General features: G+C 31.3%; 1 protein-coding gene across 2 annotated transcripts; it reads left to right on the top strand.

The window, feature by feature from the left end:
• The first annotated feature begins 607 nt into the window (after window positions 1-607).
• LOC134681035 (perlucin-like) lies at window positions 608-11,153 on the top strand. 2 transcript variants are annotated; one of them, XM_063540410.1, is made up of 7 exons: window positions 608-919; window positions 1,882-1,923; window positions 2,438-2,509; window positions 3,833-3,898; window positions 5,967-6,058; window positions 10,285-10,375; window positions 10,847-11,153. In XM_063540410.1, exons 1-7 carry the CDS (start codon window positions 763-765, stop codon window positions 11,074-11,076), a joined length of 750 nt encoding a protein of 249 aa, XP_063396480.1. In that variant the 5' UTR covers window positions 608-762; the 3' UTR covers window positions 11,077-11,153. The 2 variants fall into 2 exon arrangements, with proteins under 2 accessions (XP_063396480.1, XP_063396481.1); XM_063540411.1 differs by lacking the exon at window positions 1,882-1,923.
• Window positions 11,154-21,623: the final 10,470 nt, after the last annotated feature.

Genomic DNA, 21,623 nt, shown 5'->3' on the forward strand with positions numbered 1-21,623 from the left:
ATTATTGATATTAATATCAACCTCGAAGTCCTGACTACCGGGCTGGTGATACCCTCGGGGACAAAACTTCCACCAGCAGTGGCATCGGCCCAGTGGTGTAAATGAAGTTGTGATCATACAGAAAACTGCTTACATGCTCGCAAAGAAGTTAGGCTACGAAAGTAGTCAACAAATTTCATAACCATCTGCTGAAGTATTTGCAAATTATATCATTAGTTGTATGAAAATGGCTTTCAAATGTTGTCGAGTTGAACAAGTAGACAGTTACATGCAAAAAGTATCTGGCAATGTAAAGAAGAACTAAGAAAAGAATGAAAGAAAGTTTAAAATTAAAAAATGCGTAGATGATTAGGAACCGAAAAAATCCAACATTTATTTAAGTTAGAGAACTATGACATGGAAAGTAAGGGATGTGTTGGAATTAATTCGTAACATAGTTCCAACACTCAATCGACCAAAACCAAAATTTACCAAAAAAACTTTTAATTTAAATGTTTGCAGTGCATATTAAAATCATCGATGATAACTTTCTGGTCCGAATATCCAATTTTCATCTTTGTAAAATTAACTGTCAATCATCTTAGGGAAATCCCACTAAATGATCCTAGACAGTCACTTAACCATAAGATAGTGTTGCTCTTGAAATTTACCATGCTATTAAATCGAAAGGTTTGACATTTGACACTTTCATAGATTGTTGTAATAGATGTAGGATATCTTATAAAAGAACGAGGATATATAAGGTGTGTAACCATTTTTATAATGGAAGACAAAGACGACCGACCAGGACAGAGTCGAATTCATCTATTTCTACAACGGTATGGTAGGCGACTGTTCATTTCTGCTGCTCTCATTGTTGGATGTCTGACAGTTCTGGGGATATGTTACATTTTTTTTGCTCTTGGTGAAGAATCAACAGGTAATTTCATTAAGGTTGATATGATATTAAACTATATACATGGATTCATGAAAAAAAAATATTTGTCTATTCGACACAATACATTAGGATAGAGATAAAGTTAAGCAAGAATATTTTCATAGATAAATAATAAAATCAGCAGATTTGAAAAAAAACATCATTATTTTATAGAAAAAACAATACGAGAGTGTAGAATCACGGATAAAGGCGGAGACACATGTCTTTCTTCCAATCTCTTATTCAACACTTATGATATTAAATGCGGTCTATTTGGCTGTAATTATTTTTTAAGGGTTTTATTCCAGTATCACTTATCATTATTTATGTGTTAGTAGACGTGTTTGATAAACACCAAAAGATAGTAAAGTCGAGATACGATAAACATTTAACAGGGTTGTCTCGAAAGACATTTTCTGTCAAATTTAGTGTCAAATGAAGCATGACGAAGCAATGATTTCATTAAATTAAATTTTGCCCTCTTTCTACCAAACGAGCGCAACGTAAATACTCTGATTTGATAAACATTTAAATCTGCGAATAACATATTTGACATTAACTCGGCTTTATTGGATAACGGTTAGCCTATTTCTTATCCGCTAAATTCAAAACTATGAAAACTAGTTGAAGTCCATATCCTATTTCTGGCATCGAGTTAAATTATTGTGCAACATTTTGGTGCCCCAGGAAACTGCGGCGTACAAGTCGTATCCGGTTTTGGTCGTCAATCAAAACCTGTTTTTTCATCGATCTAATGAAGTAAGCCATGTTCAACAGATTTTTATCGTTTGTTCTTATGTTTTGTTGCTTTATTACTGTCCCAGGATAGGGGAGAGTTGAGCTCTCACAACATAAACCACCCCGCCACATCCTTTATTTGCCTGTAACAAGTCAGGTTGTAGTTTTCGTTTGTTCATGTCTGTCATTTGGTAATACTTTTTGGAAAAATTACTTTTGTTTTATAGGAAAAGAAGGGAAAACATCAAATAGCATATTAGGGACTGAAGGTAATAAAGATCATTATAATAAGTTAATTTGGTAACATCACATATCAAACCTTTTCGCTTACTAAAACGTTCCATTAGTATTGTTAAAGCTTTTGACTAAGTGTGAACGTGTGTTTAGAGAGAAGAACGGAAAATCATTAAAACATTTCGGATTCATCAGTTTTAAAAGTGATCTTTTGCTACTTGAATTGTTTTAATCTGAGTGATTCTAGAGTCGGCGTTGGGAAATTTTATTTTCATAATAAAATGTTTTAAAAGATAAAAAAATAAGTACAGTTAGAAACTATAAGTCAAAGGTTACGAAATACCATGTCAAAATAGAAAGACAAAGGGAAACATTTGAACAAAAATCATTATCCTCCAAATCCCAAACTAAGTATCTAGGTTCATTCATAGTTAGTTCAAAATTTAAGATTACAGCAAACAACGTTTCTTGCATGTAATATAGGGAATATATAAAAAAGATATTATTTACATGAGGAAACATAGTTTAACATTTCAGGGGGTATTGTAGGCTTTACAAGTCATGAGAGGTTAGATGAGGCACTAACAATACTTGATGATATACTAAACAGAATAAGACAAGGTATTATTTTTATTTCCGTTTGTATATATGATTTGCTTATTACACGTAGTTTTAGTACTTATTCATCGCTTAAATTCTGTTTAAGTTTTATGTTTTATATATCTTTTATATCTGGGCGTCACTGTTGATTATTGTGTGGATTAGGCGCGTTTTTGGCGTATTGAATTTTAGACCTGATGCTTTTTGTTATCTATTAATCATGTTTTTCTTTGTCTAATATGTTCTCCTATTTATTTGTATTGTATTCCTGTAATATTATGTTGTCATCTCAATGTTATATTTAACTTTGCCATTAAAGTGCGAGGTTTGGCATGCCATAAAACCAGGTTCAACCCACCACTTTTATTCCCCTTTAAAAGTGTCCTGTACCAAGTCAGGAAGATGGCCATTGTTATATTATTGTTCGTTTATGTGTGTGTTGCATTTTAACATTGAGTCGTTTGTGTTTTCTCTTATTTTTGAGATATTGAGATAAGACGTGGCCCGGTACTTGTCTATTCCAAATTCATGTATTTGTTTTCATGTTATATTTGTTATTCTCGTGGTGTTTTGTCTGATGCTTGGTCCGTTTCTGTGTGTGTTACGTTTCGGTGTTATGTCGTTGTTCTCCTCTAATATTTAATGCGTTTCCTCGGTTTTAGTTTGTTACCCCGATTTTGATTTTTGTCCATGGATTTATGAGTTTTGAACAGTGGTATACTACTGTTGCCTTTATTTATGTAGATGAAACGCGTGTCTTGCGTATTAAATTATAATCCTGGTACCTTTGATAACTGTTAGCATGTTGCTTACAACTGCTTAGTGGATATATTCCTTTGTCTTTCATTTCTTTAAACATGTATATGAAGAATATCATGGTTTGTATGTGTGTATTGTTATGCAAATGGTGTTGTCTGAAATTTACTGTGTTATTTTATGTATGTACTGGATTCAAAAGCACTAAACGTAATTTGTAAATTATTAACGTTGACGTTGTATTAAAAACTTTGGAATTTTAATGTTTCTATGTATGTTAATAAGAATGCAAAATAGTGCTTCAAAAGCAATTATATATGCAATGTGTGTTATTTGTGCAACATAATACCCGGTAGGATATGTTATGCATGTTTAGATTATAAACTCTTAATTTAAAGTTCTGATTTACTCAAACATGTAGGTTGAACGTCTTACTACAATTTCTAAAATATGACAGGACAATAACATTGAATTTCGCAAGATTTCCGCTGAAAATTCGAAACCAGACAATATTCAACAATCTCTTTAGTCATTATTTCAGTTCGCAAATATAATTAGTATTGTAAATACATTGATCTTATCTTACAGAAGAACATCTTATGACAGATACAAAGACTCTGATCAATGAACTCAAGAATACTAGTGTTATTAAAGGTAGGTTTAGTATATTTGTTTTTTTTATATAATCATATAATTTACTGTGAAACAACATAATCAAGTATTTGTTCTAAATAGTAGATTGGGGAATACATTGGACTAAACTGACTCTATTTATGACTTCATACAGGCACTTCTGAGGAGGAAGTTAGCAATATCCTTCAACTTTACGTTCCGCTATATAGATGATATTCTTTCACTGAATAATACGAAATTTGGTGACTATGTTGAACAAATCTATCCCATCTAACTAGAGATACAGGATACTTAAGACACAGTCGAATGTGCCTCATATCTTGACTTAAGGGCATACGATACAGTTACAGGGAAGGTAATGACGTTGCTAACGTAATTTGTTATTTTCGCGACGTCAACCTGTGACATATCGGGAAAAGATGCATTTTTCGACTGATTTTTATCATTCAAACTGATTTCATTTGAAAACGAGTTCATGGACCCCTATTTTTCAAAACGACATTTTGTTTCATTTTGCAGGGAGATTATGTGACCCAAATTTTATAAAACTGTAAATAGAGGATTTTTTTTAATTTTGATAAACATGCAGTAAAAAATGACGTTTTTTCCTCAATTCATGAACATTTGATAAATATGAGTTATTTCTGAATAAAAAATTGCATATTTTTTATGATATTTATGAAATACAGAAATTACCGATAATTTAACAAAAAACAATTTGTGTTTATCTTTTATAACAAAAAAGTTATGTCTTTCTTTCGAAAAGAAATTACGGCCACAAATCTGAATTTCGAGCAAATATACAAAATTTCGACCTCATTTTACTCAAAAAGTAGCACATGAAGGTATATTTTTTTATTACATATTTGATTTCATCAGGTAAAAAATAGCCTATAAGCAAATTTTCATGAACTTGAATACAGGATCATAACTGTATCGTATGCCCTTAAATCTAGAAATTGACAACGATGTTCGGTTGAAAACAAAACTTTTCGATAAGAGAGATGATTTCACATGGAAGCTTTTAAACCAAGAATTCCAAATGGTGATGTTGTAATCATCCCTTCGTAAATTTTACGGACGTCATCACGAGTTAGTTGACCGTTATGAAATAACCGTTTTACAGATGATACCGAATATTTTCTGTATGTCTACAATACCCTTCCCTTTTCACGAATGTGACCTACCGAATAAGACTATTTTCCGGCTTTGTATAATAACATAAGCAACACGACAGGTGCCACATATGGAGCATCATCTGCTTACCTTTTCGGACCACTTGAGATTACCCCCCAGTTTTTGGTGGGGTTCGTGTTGCTTAGTCATTAGTTTTCAATGTTGTGTCTTCTGTACTATTATTTGTCTCTTTGAAATTTTTTTTTAAGTCATGGCGTTGTCAGATTATTTTCAATCTATGAGTTTCACTGTCACTTTGGTATCATTCGCCCCTCTTTAAAGTCATATGAAACAATTTTCTCGAGATTCTCATGTAACGGAAAGTAATACACCAATACATGTACATACTTTGTGCATGTTCTCAGCGTTTACAAAGAGCTTATCCAGATCATTTGTTAAATTATCACTGCCTTTCGTGAGTATTTCTATTGTAGACAAAGAATGAAGGCCGTTTGTTTACTTTTTGAAAAAAATAAAGTCTACATTGTTATTTTATGGCAAAATATTAGTTAAATAGAATATGTATATTTTGAAAGCGAATTATTTTAACAATACATTCGCGAATATTTCTAATTTGAGGTTTTCTAAGGTGCGATAAATTTTTCTTTTGATGCATGAGATAAAAGAACTTGTAACAAATAAAAATATTCACTTAAATGAACCGTTATATTTGTCGTAGGGAATTTAAGAGTACAATTGTGTTGTTGGTACTTAAAGAACTCAGGATAACATATATAGGCAAGCATGCATCAAATGAGTTCTTGGTTAGCAAGGTCCCTAACGTAACATGCGTTTATATTCGCAGTGGAATGACTGTGTTAAACTGTTGGTATTCCAGCAATTAAAAATTAAGTACAATAATGTTTAGTTTTAAGGATTTTGTCTTATTTTATAACCAACCGTTTTTATTTAGATAATACAAGAATCTGCAGAATTGGAAAGTATAAGAAGAACAATAGGTGTTACTACTTCTCTTCAACGACAAAAAATTGGTTTGAAGCACAGGTTAGTAAAGTAAGACTACAGGTTGGACACCAGACAAGTGTCTTAATTTCTATTGACATCTGGATGACTTTTTTGTATGTCAGTATACAAAGCATTGAAGAATAGTACACGAATTAGCACTAAGTCTATTTAAGACTGTTAGTGAGTGTTACATATCTATTGTCCACTTAACCTGACAACTGCTGAAAGAGAACATGTTTAACTCACAAGATCTCCGATTTTATATTTCGTTGTGACAATTACTCAATTACACTTATTAATTGGTACCGTTTATTTTAATAATTTTATTACACTTATTAATGTTGATCCTGTCCGCAAAATTTTCAGGGCAGATTCAGGACCAAGACAATAACTTTGATATCAATAGTAAAAGTAACTGTTAATTTTTTGAAAAACCAGGCTAACTCGTGATGTACAAGGGTTTCAATGGTCGTTAAATGTATCATAATTTATTTTAGATTAAAAATTCGTTTATGATGGATTGTGAAACAAGTTATTGCAATTTATATTAATTCCTCTCCACCTTGCTGGTGCTTGTGCTTTCTTGTAGCGGCTTTTGCCTGCTCGTTTTTAAAATCTTCAAGGGTGTCTTTTACGTACGAGAGATATTTCTCTTTCTTAATACGAGTCAGCCATTTATCGTCCCTTCCGACGAACTATTATCGTTTCTCAAGACCATACTCGCAAAGTGCAGGGATTCCGAAAAATGGTCCCTGAAATTTTCTCCTCGGAACGGGCATTGAACTAGGAACCTTTGTGTTTGTAGTCCTATGCCCTAACCACTACTCCACGGCTCTCTTTTATTTTGAATATTTATTGATATTCATGAGTGAACGAGTTTCATTGGGATCAGGGTTGAGATATTGAACAAACAAATCAGTATTTGTCAAATAATCTGCACGGCTCGATTGACCCTACTGATCAACGAAGATTTGATTGGACAAATTGTTTTAAACAAAACGAGATCAATTAACAAGGATATGTTTGATATATATTGACGGCGTCCTATTCTAGGGTTCTTGGAAATTCACCTGTAGAAAGGGGAAATTCGCCTTTAAGAAGAAAAAGGGTGGTTAATTTTATTGAATAATTAACATTTATTTAAATTTCAGTCTATTAACTAAATGGTATCGTTATTTAATTATAATTGGGATTAATTCGTACCAATAAATATATGAATATTTCTGGATTTTTTTTATCGCTAATTGTATATAAATTGGTCACTATTTAGAATATGAGATATTGTTTGGACCTGTTTGTTGTTAAAAACACCTTTTTTCCAAGGCAATAGATAATTGCAAGATATAATCGAATTTTGTGAATTAGAAAATGAAGAAGATGTGGTCTTATTCTTGGACCAAAAGCACTTGATTGCCCAATGGATGGATTTGTTTGGGGTGTGAGGAAAAAAATAAGGATTTTAGTAAAAATGCTTATAATGTACGCTTAAACGAGTATTCATTCGAATTGGTTTACTTCTTCATTTGTAAGCATAATTCGTTCAATTCGTCGAACCACTTGCAGCATCAATTAGAAACAATCCTAATATAGAATTTAACTTCCAACTAGAACCGGGAACTATATTGAAACAAAGCGAAATATGTTTGCTGACGATACTCAACTCCCTAATACAAATGAGAATTCTATGGAAGAAACATTTAAAAATTTAAAACTGAACGAAGAAACCTTAGGGCCCAGAATGAATCTTGAAAAGACTGAGTGTATGTATTAAGTCAGGTGGCGACCCCCACACATTCAACCAAATCATATGTTCTAAGAAATGAATATGGGATGGTAAGCGATCAAATTGGGTAAGAAAAAATAAAGTATAGGGGTTTGGAAATCAATCTCACATTTGCTGGAAAAGTTTTAATTATTATATCATTCATACTGTCTATGATTGGATTCGAAATTAAAATGAGAGGTCCTTTTACATGTAGAAGAAAACATATTTGGCAATTATAAATTCAAGGTCAATGGTGGTGCTTTTTTCTTATATAAATTTTGCCTCCAGTGGAATAAGAAAAGATATATAGAACTAATCATATAAATCTTTTAAAACTTCATTAGAATCTTCATCAAGTAAAATATAAAAGGAACTGGATAGAACAATAGAGCCGTGTTAAAGGTTCATTAACGCCTAATCAAATTGACCTTTTTAAAACAGACACTGTCGTTCAAAGTCATTCTGATAGACCTATGAAAATAATAATTTCTTGTCAATTTTCAAAAATGGAGCCAAAAAGGGATGCCTTCAAAAAATTGAATGCCTTTATGAAAATAACATAATTCCAAAATAGACAGTTAAAGTAGAATATATATTTTTGGAAGGAATAACTATGGAGAGATATATTGGACAATTTGAATAGGAATTTAGCTAACAGGAAAACAAAAATAACTTCAATGGATAACATTGCAAACACCTGATACGATCAAGTATTTCACATCCAATACTTTATGGTAATATTCTTTACAAAGCACAAACATGTCGGCATTCACGCCAAAATATAGCCAAACCTTTAAAACAGACGTATGCAGAAGGGATATAGTTACGATACTGTTTCCAGGTAATTAAGAGTGCAATATTTTTGTATAATATTGATTCACCCACAGGGTCTTTGCATCGGAAATAAACACATTTATTTTAAAACCTGTTTATGGCATAATACGGGTTATTTTCTCCTCGTATATGTTATGATGGTTTGATACTAAACCCCTTGACAGGAGGGATTGTGCTTAATTTTTATTTAACGAAGACATAATATTTCAATCAATTTTATTGAGGTCTGGAGCTGTCAGATCAGTAACTACTAATAGTCCTTTGTTAATCTTGTATAGTTGTTGTTTGTCATTTACAACAATGTGTGAACAAAACAAATAGACATAACAGGTAAAATGTCAAATACTTATCAAAGGTACCAGTATTATATTTTAAAACGCCAGACGCGCGTTAAGTCTTCATAAGACTTTTCAGTGACACCCAAATAGGTATATAGACAAACAAGTATAAATATAAAGAGCATTAAGGACCCAATATTCCAAAAAGTTGTGCCAACTCAGGCTAAGGTGATCTGTTCCTGGGATAAGAAAATCCTTACTTTTTAATTAAAAGTTTTGTTAACAGGAAACTTATTAAAATGACAATATAATTGATATCTCGACTACTGAGCTAGTGACGGGGACGAAACGAGAAAAACGAAAAACGAAAAAAAAAGAGTACAGCGGTAAATATTTGATAATCACTTTAAAACAAATAAATATATAACCAAGAAGTACAAACAGGAATATAGACAAAGCACTCTACCAAAAATGAAAGACAAAAAAATAGAAAAAATTACTATGGCACAATAACACAATAACGAGATGTATGAGTACAGTAACAGTACAACATATAAACAAACTGTAAAATTTAGTTGTGCATTCCGTTTGGTCTACTTTTAAATCGATTCATGACAAATCAAACTTTGACGGGTTATTTAGTACAAATTTAATACGGTTTCTCTCAAGATAATGCACAAAGGAAGATTTATCGAAGAGAGATGTGCCTAAATATGAATATAATGTGGAGAGTGAACAGAAATCCTATTAGTATTCAGTATTGAACTGCCTCTGAAAACCAAGTCTGTTGATCAACATCCGATATATATATTCCCTCTTTATGCAAATAATTAAAAATGAACCCAATTTAATTCGACCTTGAAATCATGTCTTAAAAGGAACAATTGTATAAAAAGTCGTAATAAATGCCAGTGAAATAAGACTTAAATTATTTTGATTTTAAAAACTTACTTTTTTTTTTAATTTATGAAGAAGTGATAATTTTGCAACTTTCTGTTTCATATTATGAATCGACGAAGTTATGAATCGACGAAGTCTGGGAAAAGTTGTTGATTAATTTACTACTAGTGTATCGTAACTCAAAGACAAGATTGCATTTGAACTGTGAAGTGTACATACAATAATTAATGCACACTTTAGTTGAGAACAAAGTATTTTTTTCTATTTGATTTGTTAATGTACCCAAAGCACTATAGAACAAATTGAATTGCCATTACAACATGTCAGATTCTTTGATTAACTCTGCATCAAATTAAAACAGTGGTAAGAAGAGTTACAATTTGAATTGTGTGCCAATATCAAATATTAAGTTAGTTTGCCTAATTATGTTTAACAGAATCATTTTGTAATTTTGCTCAATTGCTTTTTTCATTATTCTATTATTCTAGCTTTTCTGTAAACAACAAGGAGGTTATTTAGTTGAGATATATGATAAAAAAGAAAACGTATACTTGAAAGGGCTAGCAAGTGAGAATCAAGGTAAGAATTATCTGCAAAGGTGAGGACGAGAAAATCATTACAGACACCATTCTGTAATCAGACATTTCTTTTTTTTTCTTTTTCGCTGCATTTCTGTAGCTTTTTTGGTAGGGGTAATTAACTATTTAATAATAACTTATAGATCGAGTTTGCATTTTGTTTGTACTCTCATTGATAGTATTTTCCTACAATCTGTACATTTCCTGACTTAACTTCTTGAGCTGATACTTAAGTATATACGGATGACTTACAGATAGAGCGTCTCTTTTGCTCCCGTTGACCGACTTTATACGATAAAGCTGCATTACAGGATTATACATGTCGAGTTAAAAATCCAATAATTTTTGGTGTATCTCATATTAAGACAAGGAACTTTCCAAATGCAGGAGAGGAATACAAATTTATTTTTTGTTTTTATTTTTTGTTTACTGTTTTTGTATTTTTTTGGCACACATATTGTTTTCTTTATAGTTTTAGGTAATGAGAATGTGTACTTTACTGGTTGCAACGACATAGAGAACAATTACTCCTGGATTTGGGACCATAGTAAAATGGACATGAATTTCAACGACTGGGGAACAAGACAGCCTAATCCCGGATATGAAAATTGTATTGCATTGGATGGTGAAGACAATTTTAAATGGCACGATTATCCATGCACGAGTAAACAACATTTTATTTGCGCTGCGGATTATTTCTAATGTAAATAGTCTTTCAAAAGTTTCAGTCAAAGTTGTATTGTTTTAAGAAAATAATAAACCTTTTATTATTATTTTTTTTTATATCTAAAATCTGATTTATTGCACTATTGCTGTTATAAGGAATACCATGTCTACAGTATTTGACAGGGCACCCCTGTAGTGTTAGTTTTACTGAACAAATAGGGAGATTGTTCAGTAAATTAATAAAGATAATAAATGGTTAGATTAACATTCTATGTATCAATATTATGTATACAGATTGCTACAGAAATTAATTTCCGGAAAACATTACATTCGTGAACCACTTTGGCTCTTTATATATGCTAGTTGACCTGGTCATAACCTATTGATCAATGATCACACGATAGAGGCAAGTTAACTGGTGAAGCAGTTTGTATATATATTAATTATGTAGGTGTACATACTTGGTTGCGAATTGAAGTTTATTATATTAGTTTATATTTATGAATATGTGATATATCAAATGAAGGATGCTTCAAGGATGCTTCAAGGATAGTAGGGGTTTATCTTTTATCATGATCATGACGAAGTCCACAACACGTAGTTTTAAGATTAACTAATGTTGAGACACATGTATTGCTGAATTAATAAAGCATATAACACATATGCAAGAATAATAATTATATGTAAAAGCTTACTTCTTTCAAAAATTTACCATGTTTACCACCTGAAAGTGTCAAAATATTTAAGTAGTTCAAAAATCTTTTTGAACAGGGCATATACGTCAAAATTTGTAGTTTTATAATTTGAACTGTGTGTGCACTTGTAGAAAGAAATAGTTATGAGTGTCACCAAGAAATTTATATCATATTCTAACATGACGTCCTTCAAACGCTTGGAGTACACACTCGTAGTAAAATGTGAATAAATTGCATTGGCTAATCCGATCGTACTCCCACGTCATATGTTTTTTTATGAATGAACTACCCGACGTCATAGAATGATGACGTTATAATTTAAGCATTTTACAGGGAAATACACGCTTCTGATACAGAAAATCATCACAACAAGGAAACGTAAACAAACGATGCTCAAATGTGGTATAAGCCCATTTTTTTTATACATGGAAGACATATAAGTAAATTATCATTAAAATTCGTCTAAATACGTTATTGTAAATAGTTTGAGCATGTCACTTATTCTGTTACGCCAATCTAAAAGTGCGTTAATTTATTGGAAAGGCAAATATTTGCTTTCACATAGAGCGCTTCGATTAAAAAAAAAATGCCGTATTTGTCCTATTAGAATCGAAATAATTCATGGGGGCTTGAATATATCTAGATTTTACCACGGGTTGTCCCTTTATGCCGATATTTTACCCCTCGCTATCGCTCAGGGTAAAATATTTGTCATAAAGGGCCAACCCGTGGTAAAATAACGATATATATTCAAGCCTCCATGAATAATTTCTTAAATAATTGATATCACAGATTTTATATCCTATTATGAGATTTCTGTAGTTTAGGATATGATGACAAATTTTAACTTTATTTAATAGTATTTTGATCTTTTCCCAAAAAGTTTTTAAGTATTGACATTCTAGATTTTTTTTTAAATCTTCTGTTACATTACATAAGTCACTGTCTTCTTTAATCTTCCATTAAAAAGCAGGGTTTTTTTTTGTTTGTTTGGTTTTTTTGTTTGTTTTTTGTTTGTTTTTAACTTTTTTTGGATTCGAGCCTCACTGATGAGTCTTTTGTAGACGAAACGCGCGTCTGGCGTATATATAAAATTTAGTTCTGGTATCTATGATGAGTTTATTTACAAGGAAGGATATGATGCAGCAATTTCCATTTAAATATTTTTAATCTGTTATCTTTTGAATAAGTAAATACAAAGTTTGGCATTGATTTAATTGGGATTAAAGATTCTAAATTAAGTACACGTTTCCATTTAAAGAAACCTGAAGGCGTATCTTCATTTCCACTATTAACGTGTGTGTATATCTGTTTTGTTTCCATTACTTGTAAACTTATTATTTTTTGTTCTTTTGTATTAATGCAAAGGTTAAGTTTATTTTTTACTTTCGATTTTATTGATTTTTCTGATTTTAGTACCTTGAGCCATTCATTTGGTATAGCATATTTAAGTTTTGAATTGGATTTTGACGATATTTTATTAGATATTATTTCTTGAGAGATATTACCATTTTGGTCAATTATATCATTAACATATATAATACCTTCTTTTATCCATTTTGTAAAAACTAAACACTTTCCTTGTAATTTTATCAGTTTGTTTCCCCATAAGATTTGTTGTCTAATGTTTTTAAAATTCTTATTGAGTTTCGTATTAATTAAATTTTGTATTTTAAACCAAGACTTTTCAATTTCTAAGTAGAATTTAGGTAAAGTTTTATGTAGGTTTTGTATAGAGTAAATGTCTGAATTCATATAAAGAAGCATGAAAGTAGCACCAAATGTATTAAAGTAAAATGTCGGAATTACTTTCCAGTTAGCAAAATCATCTACAGAAAGTCTTTTGATCCATGCTATTTGTAGTGCAGTTATATAATTGTGTATATCTGTCATCGTAATTCCTCCATCAGTAGTATTTTTTCTTAGTGTGGTTTGTTTGACTTTTTCTTGTTGACCATCCTATATAAAATTGTAGATAAGAGTTTTAAACTGTTGAATGAATTCATGTGGTAGGTTTGTGATAGAAGCTAAATATATAAGGTTTGGTATAAGAAGAGATTTTACAACTGTTATTTTACCTATCATTGTAAGATTTCTTTTTTTCCAATTACTTATTAATTTGTCACATTTCTGTATTATTTTTTTCAGTATTCAGCTTATCACATTCAGCTCGATTTGTTCCAAAATAAACTCCTAGACTTTTTATTGGTCCTTTATTCCGTGTTATATTTTCAAACTTATCTTTACAATGTTTTAATTTCCCTTACCAAATGCCCTCTGTTTTTGATCTATCTAATTTTAAACCTGCTAGTGTTACGGATGCCATATGTGGAGCAGGATCTGCTTACCCTTTCGGAGCACCTGAGATTACCCCTAGTTTGTGGTGGGGTTCGTGTTGTTTATTCTTTGGTTTTCTATGTTGTGTCATGCGTACTATTGTTTGTCTGTTTGTCTTTTTCCTTTTTAGCCATGGCGTTATCAGTTTGTTTTCGATTTATGAGTTTGACTGTCCCTTTGGTATCTTTCGTCCCTCTTTTTTCCCCAAAATTTATTCAATAATAAACCTTATGCACCAAAAGAGTTATCAACTGTTTCTAGAAACCAAAACTCTGTATTAAAATGATCCCTTGGCACAAACTTTGTACTCTGATGAGTTTTTGTAATTTTAATGTCAGTGAATATTACAAAATGTCGTTCGGTCTACAAAAATGTTTCACCCCTTGGTTTGTTTCTGTTAAAGGAAACAATCAGTCAGATATGAATATTAAACGAAAATATATAATTATCACTATCTAAAGATTACATGAACGAAACATAATGATCATAATTGACATAGATATTTCGTGAAAATTCATCTGCCTGAGAATCTGGTTACTCATTATTACCATTTTACTTTATTTTCCAAAACCTCACCACTCTGTTGCCTTCACCTTCTAATTCTATCGACACGACTGCATAGGTCACACAGATCACTAACAGTATCTTCATTTATGCAATCAAGTTTGGTACACAGTTTTTCTGTAGTTATTATAGTTGGTATTAGATTTACATGCATCCTGAACTTCTGTCTCCTTTTCTATGATACATGTAACAGGAACTGAACTATCTGATTGTTTAGGCAAATAATTGGTTCAGTTGCGGCTATGTTTAAATAAATTTGGTTAAACTAATCAGCTGTATAAACAAACTCTTAAATAGAGGTTTAATAGTTTGAAGTATGCACTGTAGAAGGAGACATACATTGCTTCATATGAAAACTGCTTTATACCTTCATAAACGATTTTTCTATATTTTTGAAACTATATACCGGTTGACTTTCTTATAGTGTCATAGTCACATATTCAGCTCGAAAAGCATATCATGTATATCATCATTGGACCTCAACTTGGGTCAACTATGAACGATGACGAGTTCTTGCCAAGTTATTTCCGTTCTGATTTGATGGCAGCACAATATGAGATCTCTTTTTTTCATCATATTTGTCCTGTAAGGTGACACAAATTTTGACGATTTCAACAGAGTACTCTTTTCGAAAAACTAAGGGTAATTTGATAACTATTTACACCGCTGGATCGATGTGACTTCTGGTGGACGTTTCGTCTCGGAGGGTATCAACAGCCAAGTAGTCGGCACGTCAGTGTTGACATGCATATCAATTATGTGGTCATTTTAATAAATTTCCTGTCTTCAAAACTTTGAATTTTTCAAAAAAAACATAAGGATTTTCTTATCCCAGTATAGATTACCTAAGCCGTATTTGGCACAACGTTTTTGAATTTTGGATCCTCAATGATCTTCAACTTTGTACTTCTTTGGCTTTATAGTTATATTGAGCGTCACTGATCAGACTTATGTAGACGAAACGCTCGTCTGACGTATTAAATTAAATCCTGGTACCTTTGATAACTATTGTTCCTTAATAGGATTTAAAAATTCATCCAACTGCAAGACAAACATTGAAGATACCCAAATATTATACATCATCTTTATCAAGAATAGATATATTTATATAACAGTAATGTGTATACTTTGTGTTTGGTCATTCTACACTGACAAGATGTACTACTAATGTGTTTTCAACTGATCGACCAGAGCAGACTGAGAGTACTCGCAGTTACTGACAACAAATAAAAACTATGCATCCAAGACTTTAAATTATCAATTAATCGTATCCAACATTCGTATGAAGAGTCAGAGAAAACCATGACCTTGTACAATGCCAATATACATGTATTAACAGATTTGTAGAGTCAAGAATAGATATATTTATATAACAGTAATGGGCATAGCGCAAGGCGATTTGGTGCCACGATATCTCAGTACAATGAGTTCGAATCCCGGCGAGGGTTTGCGAAAGCAAATTTACACATCAAACATTGTTGGGCTGTCTGACATAATAATTCACCAGTAATAAAAAGATTTCATTTATTCAAATCCAAAATGTCACAACATGCACGGGCATAACGATCGAATTGTGATATATAAACACAGTAAGAAGGAGTCAAAGGAACATCATCATCCAAAAAAGAAAAAATAATAATAGGGAACGATGAATCGTATGAAAACAAGAATTACTGAAGCCAAACGTAATGCTTGTATTTATAATAATATGCAGAATAATCAATAACGTTATGATTGCCCAATGAAAACTGAGCATAAAAAAGTACTGTAAATTTGTTTATACAACTATTGAAGTCTGTGAAATCAAATACCACAATTTTGTTATTCTTCTGTATAAAAAAAAAACATACTGGGGTATAATAACATAATACTTTGTATATTGTTGATAATAAAAATAAATTGAAAACTGTAGGATCTTTGTTCACCTAATGCAAATATAGTAATCTTTTTCAAATAGGGTTAATAGTTTTTTGACCGATGAAACTAAATTCGGGTTACTAATATAGTCATTTCATTAATTCTATTTTCAGCTCCATATTTTAGAAAAAAATAAAATTGCAAGATTAATCTGACCTTGAAACACTTATTTACCTACTTACATCACATACTATTACACATTGATATATTAAAACAATATTAACTGCGCAACAAGAATAAATAAGAGTCAGTTCCCGGAACTCAGTATTTTTCTTTTGCCCATGTGATTTCTATAAATAAGTTACAGTTATATCACTTTTATTATGTATAATCGAACAACTAAAGATTATTTTTTTCATTTGGTCACATTTTCCAAAAATTACTGAAATTCACAGACAAATATCGCTAAAATGCGATGTTTAATTAAGATAATAGCACAAAACCTGTACTTTTAATAAAATCGCAGGTAAATGTCCTATGAACTTGCAAGGAAAATATATATAACTGAATAGTGATAAACGAGGCATAATTAAATTGTGTTTAGAACATTGGCACGCTCAATATTATCAACAAAGTTATACAATAGAAACATATCTGAATTCTAATATATTTGAAAATAGAGGTTATATCACTAAATTAAGACTAAGGGATCATAAGTTATCAATAGAAAAAGGGAGACACCTAAAAAATTTCAGTGAAAACCGGTCGTGTCAGTCCTGCAATACACTTGAGGATGAAAAACATTTTCTTTTGTTTTGCAGGAAAAACACTACCATTAGAAAATGCCTGTACCAAGTCAGGAATATGACAGTTCTTGTCCATTCGTTTTTGATGCGTTTTGTTTTTTGATTTTGCCATGTGATTATGGACTTTCCAAATTGATTTTCCTCTGAGTTCAGTATTTTTGTGATTTTACTTTTTAGACCAGTTTTTATTGAAAAATTAACAAAGACTAAAAGTATAGAAAATTTTAATAGCCCAATGAAATAGAAAAATTGATAAATATTCTTTGTCCATCAAAACAAAAACAGGTAGAAAGCATAGGTTCCTTTATATAAAAAGACATTGGCACTAAGGATAGGTGACTCATAATTAAATTTGGAACTATTTTCATTAGTTTGTTTAATAAGATTAAATATGCTTTTTTCTTGTCATTATGTTAATGGTGTTTTGTTCACAAATCTTATAAGTGGGTTTATATGGCAATAAAAGTTTGATTTGATTTGATTTGATTATTTCCATTAACAAAACATCATCAAACTAAAAACTAGAAACATTGCATGACACTACCTTCTCACAATTGTTTTCTTTTATTGTGTTATGAGTTAATGCATCATTGAATTTAATCTAGCGTTTCTCTTTATTCATATACACACAAGAAGAATGTAAAAGATATTTTAGGTAAACGCCAATGTCCAAACCACAAAAAATAAAAACGAAACATCAAAAACAGATGTTATGAGTGTTTGAGGCAAATAATTTTACTATAAATCTGTTGAAAGGATGGTTTATTTCGCACTTAAAGTCATTGACACTTTCGGACGCTTTATTTCTGGCATAATCTTGCATTTCTTATGACATATTATTGTTTTTCATCCATTCTTGGACAATGTTATTTTATTTTTCAATTATCACCAGCCATGAAATTTTGTATTTTGGCGCGTTTCGACTTCAAAGACTCATCAGTGACACTCGAATATTGTTTTTTTAAAGGCCAATTAATACGAAGTTAAAGAGCATTGAATTGAGGACCAACGATTCCTAAAAGTTTTGCTAAATACAACTTAGGTAATTCTGAGGTAAAAAAGGCCTTAGTATTTCTCACTGTTTTTTAAACAGTTTATTTATAATTAGGAGCATATCAAAGATAATTTATGTCAACACACAAATGCTGACTACTGGACTGGTGATACCCACGGGAAATAAAACGCCAGCAGCAGTGGCATCAACACAGTGGTTGTAAATAAACCAGTCAGACACCAGGCTTGAAATTTTGTATTTTGGCCAGACGCACGTTTTCAAAACTATTCAAAATTTGTACTAAGGGAGAATAAAGGACTTCTAATATATATGGCTCCGACCATTTATCTTCATGGATAACACTTTGAGGGTATGTATGGATTTCCAATATCTCAACACTGTACTCGTCAAACCTTGATCGGTACTTTAACAAAACATGAAATAAAAATACAATATCAGTCTCTCGTAACATCTTTTTAGAGTGGCTTAAGTATACAATGTTGTTTACCTTTTCTACATGTCAATGTTTTATATCAATGTGCATCAGGTGAGACTTTAATGCAGTATGTGTCTATTTGTATGTTACCTTATCAGCTTGGTTAGATTCTTGATTGAATGATTAGACGTGAGTTAAAAGCACAATGTTGAAGACATGCATCCGGAACTTCATAATTTTGATACAAATGATATATTGTTACAAATCAAACTAAAGATTCTTCAAAGTATATTAATTTATAATCTAAATGTTTTTTGTGCTGTTGTGATTCTTTTTTTTTAATTAGTCCAACATATATTACAAGGGCAACTTTGATGTCACGAAATATCTCTTTTTGTTATAGGTCGCTGTTAGACGTAAGGCAAAACTTATCTAGACATGAAATAAAAGCATTCTTTTGAAGACATTTGTTTTCGCAGGTAATGAATAGTTTCGGTGTTAATATGCATGCAACACAATTCTGTGGTATTCTTTTACCTTTTGTTTTCTCATTTGTGTGATTAATTAATTATAGTACTGACAGTTTTATATAATTTCTAGGCGGCTTTCTTTTGTTATTTTTTAAAAACATCTCTCCTAATTTGAATTCCCTTTTAAAGCTATTAAAAGTAATAATAGATGTATATTTTGTTCGTAAAAGATGAATTAATGTATTAATGTTTGTTACTTCAGATTAAAGTTAAACGAATCCCTCTGAATCTTGCAATATCACATGCAGAAATGATTGAATGGTATACTAAACGGTATACAGTAACATATTCCGACTAATTTTACCACTGCCCACTAGAAAACGTACTTTTGTAGTATGAGAGTAAAAGACTTTTAACTGTTTATTTCTTTTAATTTTAATGCTAATACAAATAATTTAAGTACTGTAGGTAAAGTTGGAAGTAAAAAAAAAACACTGAACAAAAGGATTCGGGACAGTATTTGTCCAGTTCTCAGTAGCGAAAGAAAGATGCAAATAAAGAAATAGATCATTGAAATTTATATTATCAAACGAAGTTCTTATTTTCCTTCTTTCACTACAGATTAGAAAATATTAATGTTTCATTGTAAGGTGAAAAGCCATTAAAATCACCAAAAAAAATGAACGGGAACAACTCACGGCTTATTTTGGTCTAATTTTGTAGATAAATACTATGCCGTTTGATATAAGCATCTCGTAGACTGCCAAAAGAGTGCCGATTTGAGAAACTGTGGTCAAAGGTAAGAAGTTGGTTTTAAAAAATCGCATTATTTTGGACAATTTTGACAATGTGTCAGTGATCCCGCTTGATAAATGAGCACACAACTCTATGGAATCATGCTCTGGATATGTTGCACACATTCAGCTTGTCATGGTTATGACTGAGTGTTAGAGTCTAGTAATGCTTTCAACAAGAAATTAAGAAAAAAAATATTCACGGCAATTATCGACAAAAATATATATATTACTTATTCAGCTGTGCAATAATAATTGACAAAAAATAAAGAAATTCTTTTTCTTAACATGCATTATAAACATAGGAGAAATAAGAACTGTAAAGTTAGCACCCGATCCGTGATTCAAGGAAAAGGTGATGAAATTCATTATTGGTTATATCGACCATAAATAATGTTGTTTCTATAAAAAATATTCTTGATGCACATATGATACATTAGCATGAACACGATAGTATATTAAGATATATTTTTTTATTTGAACAAGGCAATTGATGGAAGGGCAATGACACATTGCAAATGTCCCCCTTTTATAAATCAACACTTACAATGGAATATAAAACGGACTTTTAAAGCCCGATGTATATGTTAATAACAAGTTATCACGATTCGCAATATGCTATTTCATTTGAAACGGTTACTGATCACCAAGAAAGAATTGCTTGGTATGAAATACTTCTGAAATATTCAATACACAAATATTTCCAGTTAATATGAAAGTGCATCACCCTAGTCAAGTTCGGAGACTGCTGTAATTTTTTTTAAGAGAAAGAAAAATCTACTCCGAATCCAAGTAAAGTCGGCGGCCACAGCAAAAATAAACCCAATAAAATTTTAGGAATTGAGATTTATCACCGGTAGTTAAATCATCATCCTAATCGTATAAATCAACTAAAACAGCCTTTTGAGTAAGCTGATTTCTACAATTACCACTTCACTGACAACAAAAGATGTTTGGTCACGCCACATTATATTCGTAGCATCTTCAAGATTTTACGAATATGGTTGCCTTGCATGTACAAAGAGGATCCTGTGATATATCAGAGGACAGTGGACCTTTAAAGTATACTGGTATACTATGAAGCTATTTCCCATTTTCCATCATCTAGATGGTGGTTAGACGAATATAGCCTTCATCAAGATTTTCGCTTAGAGTGAAACTCGAAGAGTGTGTTGTCTGAATGATGACTCTGAAGGAGGTATTCCCACAAAAGAAGCATCCTTAGAAAAAATAAATGATAGTCACAAATGTACAATAAAATTCTTGATTCGTATATAGTAGCTTAAATATTTGCGTTGCGACAAAGGTGTTTGGTCGGTCGTCTGGATATCTCCTGGAGTCCACCAAATAACGTTATATTTCTTAAATTTTGCGATTTTGTCACAACGGTTAACTACTTCACAATAGTGTTATAAAGTGTTAACTACATTGAGATTTTGGTCGGGCTAGTGCAAACATATTGGTGTAATCCGGTCCCGCTAACAAATCAGACGGGTAATTTTTGTGTTTTCTTTTGTTTTAATGTGCTTTGTCTATATGCGTTTTTGTTTTTCTTTGATGACATATTTGTTTATATTAAAGTGATTAACATTGTAACAAAATAGTGACTGCTGTGCCACTATTTTGGACA

Source organism: Mytilus trossulus, chromosome 8, assembly GCF_036588685.1.
Source record: "Mytilus trossulus isolate FHL-02 chromosome 8, PNRI_Mtr1.1.1.hap1, whole genome shotgun sequence".
Taxonomy (NCBI): Eukaryota; Metazoa; Mollusca; class Bivalvia; order Mytilida; family Mytilidae; genus Mytilus; species Mytilus trossulus.

Excerpts from the sequence above, each read along its gene's own strand:
- LOC134681035 (XM_063540410.1), top strand. The coding sequence starts at position 763 with ATGGAAGACAAAGACGACCGACCAGGACAGAGTCGAATTCATCTATTT. Across the intron at positions 920-1,881 it reads TCTTGGTGAAGAATCAACAG|GAAAAGAAGGGAAAACATCA; the intron begins GTAATTTCATTA and ends TTTGTTTTATAG. Across the intron at positions 6,059-10,284 it reads AAAATTGGTTTGAAGCACAG|CTTTTCTGTAAACAACAAGG; the intron begins GTTAGTAAAGTA and ends CTATTATTCTAG.